Source organism: Abramis brama, assembly GCF_963993115.1.
Source record: "Abramis brama genome assembly, chromosome: 20".
NCBI classification, from domain to species: Eukaryota; Metazoa; Chordata; class Actinopteri; order Cypriniformes; family Leuciscidae; genus Abramis; species Abramis brama.
This window is the reverse complement of record NC_139982.1, coordinates 30,234,089-30,242,248: the sequence shown is the minus strand read 5'-3', so window position 1 is coordinate 30,242,248 and position 8,160 is coordinate 30,234,089. Positions and strand designations below refer to the sequence as shown.

General features: G+C 37.5%; 1 protein-coding gene across 1 annotated transcript; it reads left to right on the top strand.

Annotated features, from left to right (window-relative positions):
* The first annotated feature begins 555 nt into the window (after positions 1-555).
* On the top strand, positions 556-7,903 carry metap2b (methionyl aminopeptidase 2b). The gene is made up of 11 exons (XM_084094263.1): positions 556-731; positions 2,762-2,863; positions 2,959-3,018; positions 3,117-3,219; positions 3,314-3,475; positions 4,435-4,616; positions 4,709-4,803; positions 5,094-5,190; positions 5,276-5,379; positions 6,280-6,395; positions 6,890-7,903. Exons 1-11 carry the CDS (start codon positions 572-574, stop codon positions 7,140-7,142), a joined length of 1,434 nt encoding a protein of 477 aa, XP_083950389.1. The 5' UTR covers positions 556-571; the 3' UTR covers positions 7,143-7,903.
* Positions 7,904-8,160: the final 257 nt, after the last annotated feature.

Below are 8,160 nucleotides of genomic sequence, written 5' to 3'. Positions count from 1 at the left end.
AACGGTTAAAATTGTATACCAACGAAATAAAAGTGAAATAAAAGCAATAAAAACACATTTTGCTTTTTTAATCTGGAGCTCCAAAAAATTATTTTTTGTATTTCGTGTTTGACATATGCTGTCAAAACATCTAATAATAATAAATATAATAGAGGATCAAATAAGTTCTTATAAAGTTTTGCGGGATCAGGGTTTAGCGCGTTGGACTGGTTGGACCTTTTCTCGAGCTCGAGTAAAAAGGTCCATCCATGTATTTTGAATCTGTAAAGTTTTTAAAAAATCAAAAAGCCCAAAGATCTGTATCGCTGTTAAATGATTTTTATATATGTGTGTGATGCCCTTTTTCTTTTGTTTGTTTCTTTTCTTTTTTTTCAATTTATTGTTGTTTCAAGTTATGTTTATCAAATGTGAAAATGTGTATAAGATTTGTAACAAGAACTTGATATCAAACTCTGTAATTTTGAAAATGCAATAAAAAAATAATAAAAAAAAGGTCCATCCAGCTCTACGCACAGTGATCCCGCCCCCACATGACATATGCTTCTCCCACAATCCCTCGCGCGGTCACATCATGGCGGACGAGCAGGCGCAAGAGCTGCAGTCCGTAGCTGCAAAAATGCAGATTTTACCGAACGGAGACTCTCACCTTCCCAAAGTAGACGCGGATCCCGTTGACGAGACCGGGAAGAAGAAGAAAAAGAAGAAGAAGAAGGGAAAAGCGGCAGCCGTAGGTAATAAAGACGGAGGAAAGTGTCGCGTGGCCCTGCCATTTACTGCCCTTTCTGGTGATCCCATTAGAGCTCGCTATTCTTGTATCTAATTCAGAGGACATTCTTTTACTAGGGACTAAGCGTGTTTTAACAGACCTTAATGTTGATCTCATGCTCTGGGGTGTTAAGTTAAAGGCTGGTTGGAGGGTTAAACTAGCTGGCGAACTCATGGCAGTTGTGTAATGTTGTTATGAGAGGGCACAGTGACTCCACGTGCGTTATATGTCTGTGTGCTTTATGTCTGTCAAATGTATGTTGAATTACAATATCTACATCGAATTCCCTTAAATATTCTGCAGAAGTGTAAAGAGTCCCTGAAAACCATACTTGAGGAAAAGTACAGTAAAAATGACCCATTACAAGTTACCAATACCACTTGAGTATTTGATTTTAACAGTACTTTAGTATTTTTGTACTCATAATGAATGTAGGAGATGCACTAGAACTCAACATCCAAGAGTAAAACAAGAAACAGTTGATTTGGGAGGAGAACAATCACGTTTTGTTTCTAAAATCAAAATTAAACTGAACATCTCAATATTTCAGCTGACATAACTAACAGTTGCAGAAATAAACTGTTGCAGAACGAGTTATGAGTCATGAAAAATGTAACAAGAAACTGCATTACTCATTACAAATGTATTGGAGTAAAGAGTACATAAACTTAAAGGGATACTCCCCTTTTTTTGGAAATAGGCTCATTTTACAACTCCCCCAGAGTTAAACAGTTGAGTTTTACCGTTTTCGAATCCATTCAGCCGATCTCCGGGTCTGGCGGTACCACTTTTAGCATAGCTTAGCATAGATCATTGAATCGGACAGGACCATTAGCATCTCTCTCAAAAAAATGACCAAAGAGTTTCGATATTTTTCCTATTTAAAACTTGACTCTTCTGTAGTTACATCGTGTACTAAGACCGACGGAAAATGAAAGTTGCGATTTTCTAGGCTGTTATGGCTAGGAACTATACTCTCATTCCTGCGTAATAATCAAGAAACTTTGCTGCCGTACCATGAGTCCAGCAGGCGTAATGATATGACGCACCGCCTGAAAATAGTCCCCAGCTCGGTAGACTACAGGGTCGACTATTTTCAGGCGCTGTGTCATATCATTACGCCTGCTGGACCCATGGTATGGCAGCAAAGTTTCTTGATTATTACACATGGTCTTCTCCGATTCAATGATCTATGCTAAGCTATGCTAAAAGTGGTACCGCCAGACCCGGAGATCGGCTGAATGGATTCGAAAACGGTAAGACTCAACTGTAAAAGTGAGTCTCAACAAAAAAAAATCAACAAAAAAAGTGGAGTATCCCTTTAAAGGGATATTTCACCGCTGGAAAGATGAATGTGTATTTAAATTGGGTCATTTATGTAGTAGAAATGTGAAATTATTTTAGAAGTTGGAGCCTTCTAGACTGAGAAAAGCCAGAAAATGTATTTTTGGCTCATGTGGATGAAAGACAACAACTCCCAGAATGCACTTGATTCGCTGCCCTACGAGGACACTCCCAAGCCACGCCCACCGGTTACAGAGGGCAGTATCGGGAGAAATGATACAACTAGGCTACTAGTCGACTCGAAACTGAAAAGACGGCGTTTTATCGTGAGATCCCCCTATGGGCGGGTTGAACACATGCGGGACGAGCTCCTCCTACTGGCTGTAGTCTCTCGCCTCTGGACAAAATGAGCTAAATGATGATTTTTGCGTCATCTGAGGTTTTTTTCCAGACACACAATACAGAAATCTCTCGTCTCAGGGGGACATGAGGGAGGGAAGCACGGTCACTCAAAAATACTACCGGGTTTCTACTGATACAAAGCTTAATGTTAATGGGTGAAGTATCCCTATAATCAAAAATGTAATCAAGTAGAGAGGTAAATTTGCTAATATCTTTGATACTCTGTAAAGCTACAAAGTAGCCAAAAAGATACTTAAATAAAGTAATTACATTTACTCAAATACTTTACTCCACTGCTATTCTGCGCAGGGAACCATGAGGGTGAAGGAGAGTCGGACATCACCAAAGTGGCCAAACAAATGGAGCAACAAACTTTAGAAGAACAAGAGAAAGAGGACGAGCCAGAGGAAGGTTCGTCTTAAGTTAACTAAAGATACCATTGCGAATCCACGTGCATATGCGACAAGCGTAGGTTTGAGCACGAATCTTTTGTTTTATATTGGCAGATGGTGAGGAGGGAGATTCAACTGGAAAGAAGAAGAAAAAGAAGAAGAAAAAGAAAGGCCGTGAGTGATTATCAAATACTTCATACTGTATAAAATGCCCTTGTTACTCACAATATGGACGGATGTTTATGTCATTCATATTCCTTGTTCTCTTTCAGCCAAAGTTCAAACAGATCCTCCATCCGTTCCCATCTGTGAGCTTTACACCAGTGGAGTTTACGCCAAGGGCCAGGAGTGTGACTATCCACCCGTGCAAGATGGGTACGGACAACAGCCGCTTATTGACACACTCTAAAACCTGCAGTCAACCAGTGTAAAGAAACCTCACAGTGGATGTGTGTTATCTCCTTTGCAGACGTTCTGCTGCGTGGAGGACGACCAGCGAGGAGAAGAAGTTTTTGGATCAGGCTAATGAGGACATGTGGAATGACTTCAGACAGGCGGCCGAGGCGCACCGGCAGGTCAGGAAGTACGTCATGAGCTGGATCAAGCCGGGCATGACCATGATCGAGATCTGGTGAGCAAAACCATCATGAGTTTGACTTTATAGGCTGTTTTTGCACTGATGATGTGGACACTCATTAAATGTGATATAAAACCTGTATTAGTAAATGCAAAATGAGATCCTGCCCCCCAAAGACATTATTTATATATAGATAGATAGATATAGATATAGATAGATAGATAGATAGATATAGATAGATAGATAGATAGAGATATATATGGGACATTTTGCATTTACTAATACAGCCCAACAGGTTTTATATCACATTTAATGAGTTTCCACATCATCAGTATATATGTAAAGCAATTAGCAGTTATTTATTCATATATATATATATATATATATTTTTTTTTTTATATATATATATATATAAAATAAAAAAAATGCGGGTTTTTAGGCCTGCACAATTTGGCCAAAATTGTGTGATTATTGATATGGCGATAAAATATTATTATTTAATATTACATTATTAATATTGTACATGATTTTTATTTTTTATTATTGCTAAATAAAAAATATAAAACTTACTAAAAAAATGTATAGTATTACTATTGTTGTATTGCTGGTGTCTTAATTTCTTTTCCTCCAAACTTTAAACCATCAAACTTTTATTTTAACAGAGAACTGAAAGTAAAACTCATTTAATAATTTTTATATATATATAAAATTAACATGGGACTGGGGCTCCAAATTAGCCTTTGGCTAGTAGCCTGTATGTAGAGCATCGGCTGCTTGAAATTATAGCAATGTTATTCTGCATTGTCCCTGTTAAATAAACAAATAAATAAATTACAAGTATGGGAAGATGTTGCGTTCCTAAAGTGCATGTTAAAGCGACCCAAATTTGTTGTAAAAGAACACAGTGCCGCACTTCACTCTGAAACACGAGAAATCAGCCATAATTGCAGTAGTTCCATATTGACACTCATTGGCACTAATCCACTGTTCACATCTTGTTTTTTCCCTGACAGTGAGAAACTGGAGGATTGTTCTAGGAAGTTGATCAAGGAAAATGGTCTGAATGCTGGTTTGGCTTTCCCGACCGGCTGCTCGCTGAACCACTGCGCGGCTCACTACACTCCTAACGCGGGAGACCCCACCGTTCTCCAGTACGACGACGTCTGCAAGATTGACTTCGGCACGCACATTAATGGTGCGTCTTTAATCATTCCTTATCCGTCTTGATTCCTTCCTGGTGCTTTTATTGCTGATCTTTAGAGATGTTTGATGATTATGGCATTCCAGGTCGAATCATTGACTGTGCCTTTACCGTCACCTTCAACCCAAAGTACGACAAACTGCTGGAAGCTGTGAAAGATGCCACAAATACTGGAATTAAGGTACAGTCTCACCTTTTTGCATTATGATTGTGACAACACACATTTTCCTCTTTGTCAATGTTGTTACTCTTTGCTATATTACAGTTAAATACAGTAAAAAGGACAAAAATACAGTAAAAACAGTAACATTGTGAAATATTACATTTTAAAATGTTATTCTTGTGATCATTACCAGCATCATTACTCCTAAATTTTTGAACAGTAGTGCAAGTTAAATGTATAAAAAGACTAGCAACTTTTTTTTTATTGGCATTTCAGTGATTGTTGTAAAGGTTATTATTTTATTTCAGTGCGCAGGTATTGATGTTCGCTTGTGTGACATTGGAGAATCAATTCAAGAGGTTATGGAGTCTTACGAAGTGGATCTTGATGGAAAAACATATCAAGGTAAAAATAAGTACTACTTTTAACATCAAAGACTTATAAATAACACAAGATATGATGTTGCAGATGACATTATTTTTCTTTCCAGTGAAACCAATCAGAAATCTCAATGGCCACTCTATTGGACAGTACCGAATACATGCAGGCAAGACGGTGCCGATAGTGAAAGGAGGTGAAGCCACCAGGATGGAGGTGTGTCCTGACTTTCTACTGACATTTTTGTTTTACAGATTTGAACATAGCTTTAACCCTTTTTATTTGGGTTGTTGCCTGTATATTTAGAGTTTACCATAACAAGGAAAATGAAGGCTGTGTTTTTGTCTCTCAGGAGACGGACTTTATCTTAGGAAAATGGACAGACAGTCTTGAGAGAGACTCATTCTGAGGGTTTAAGGCTGAGTTTGGGTGTGCCAGAATTATCAACCCAACCTCTATCAGTCACGCCACAGGGCTTAAAGAGAGGTGTAGTCAAGTACACTAGCACTCAAAAGTTTGGGGTCGATAAGATTTATTTAATGTTTTTGAAACGGGTCTCTCATGCTCACCAAGGCTGCATTTATTTGATCAAAAACAGTCAAAACAGCAATACTGTGAAATATCATTATAATTTAAAATAACTTTCATATTTGAATATTTGTTAATGTAATTTATTCCTGTGGTCAAAGCTGAATTTTCAGCATCATTACTCCAGTCTTCAGTGTCACATGATCCTTCAGAAATCATTATAATATGATGATTTGCTGCTCAAAAAGCATTTTTAATTATCAATGTTAAAAACAGTTCTGCTTTTATATTTTTGTGAAACCATAATGCAATATTTTCAGGATTCTTTGATGAACAAAGTTCAAAAGGACAGCATTTCTTTGAAATATAAATCTTTATAACATTGTTACTGTCACTTTTGATCAGTTTAATGTGTTTTTGCTGAAGTAAAATTATTAATTACTTAAAATTATTTTTACTGACCACAAACTTTCACTTTGTCAAGTCGACATTGTAAATCTGCTCTTATGTAGTGTTGTTAATCTCATTGTTAAGGGTTTAGTTCTGTCATTTTGACGGTGTTGTCTTGCTGAATTTCCTCTTTTACAGGAAGGAGAGGTTTATGCCATCGAGACCTTTGGCAGCACTGGGAAAGGCATGGTGCATGATGACATGGAGTGTTCCCATTACATGAAAAACTTTGAAGTTGGTCATGTGCCAATAAGGTGAGAAACATGCTAATCTTGACACCATGTCCTAAGTTTCCAGCGACAAGCAATTTGTCAATCACAGCCAATCAGAAGATATTTGACATTTAAAGGGATAGTTCACCCAAAAATTAAAATTCTGTAATTTACTCACCCTCAAGTTCCAAGCCTGTATGAGTTTATTTCTTCTGCGAAACAAAAGATATTTTGAAGAATGTCAGCAATCAAACAGTTGATGAGCCCCATTGACTTCCATAGAAATTATATTTCCATACTATGGAAGTTAGTTCAACTTTTTGGTTGCTGTTTTGGTTGACATTCTTCAAAATAACTTTTGAGTTCAGCAGAAGAAATTAATTCATACAGGTTCACAACAAACAGAATTTTTGTGTGAATAATCCCTCTAATGTACTGGGAGCTCGCATATGATGCTTAAAGTTCCCTAAATGGGCAACTCACAAGATTTTAGAACAGAATTATGTAATGTTCATGTTCATGTTCATCTTTCCCAGACTCCCCAGAGCCAAGCACTTGTTGAACGTGGTCAACGATAACTTCGGCACCCTCGCCTTCTGCCGCCGCTGGTTGGATCGCCTCGGTGAGAGCAAATATTTAATGGCGCTGAAGAACCTCTGCGACCTGGGCATCATCGACCCCTACCCGCCTCTGTGCGACACCAAAGGCTGCTACACGGCCCAGTTTGAACACACCATCCTGCTGAGACCCACGTGCAAGGAAGTGGTCAGCCGAGGAGACGATTACTAGGCCTCCACGTCACCGTTTTTATAAATCTGTCCTCTGCTTTCTTATCACATGAGTATTTGATGGGTAAAGACCTGAGTAAGTTAATAAGCTGTGCCTTCTTGTTTTTAAAATGCTAGTATTTGTTTGTATAAAGGATGGTTGGAGGTAAAGATGTCCCCTCGTTTAACTGTGGTGTAACTCACTGGCACAGAAGTGCCCACACGTAAAGTGCTCTAGAACCATTTTGTAAATGCAGACAACAATATGGTTAGCTTTTGACCAATGAGCAACCCAGGAAAATGTGAAGTCAAAACCACATTTTTAATATCATCTGGATTAGGCTGTTGCACATTTAATATTGCACGGTTTTTTGTTGTTTTTTGTACACAAATCTTGGTCTAAGAGAGATTAGGAAATGTTCTAGTTTTGATTAATTTTGTTTATCAAGTGCTGTTTGTTTCTCCTTTTCAGTTTGATTCAATTGCTCATTTAGGCTGAAAAAGAGGACAAGATATTATTAAAGGTGGGGATTTGGCTTTATTCCTTAGTGCAAGAACAGACTTTAATGTAACATAGACCCTAAGATACTAAAATACTCATTGAAACATGCTTTCCTCCTAAGAGCGGGCACTCATAACAAAAGTGGCGGTGATAATGTGTAAACATCTTTATTTTGGCTATGCTTGATTTCAGGTAAAGCCTGTTTGAAATCACCTTTCTCGGAATAAAGCACATGTGGTGTTTTATTTTGAAGTACAAATAAAATTTATAAGAAATTGTGATCTGCATGTTTCATGGTTTTTTCTTTTTTCTTTCAAGGCTTCATGTGTAACCAAGTCTGATGTTCAATTTATGAAATGTAGAATTTAACCATAAATGAATATATCTATATTGAAAATGTGTATTTTGTCACCACTTATAGACAAAATTATATAAAATGTGATTGGGTCACACTTTATGAAAATATGAATGCACGTGAAAAGTTGGCTCGCAAAATCATTTACAAGTTCAAAGAAAGTAATCTTCGAAAATTAGATTA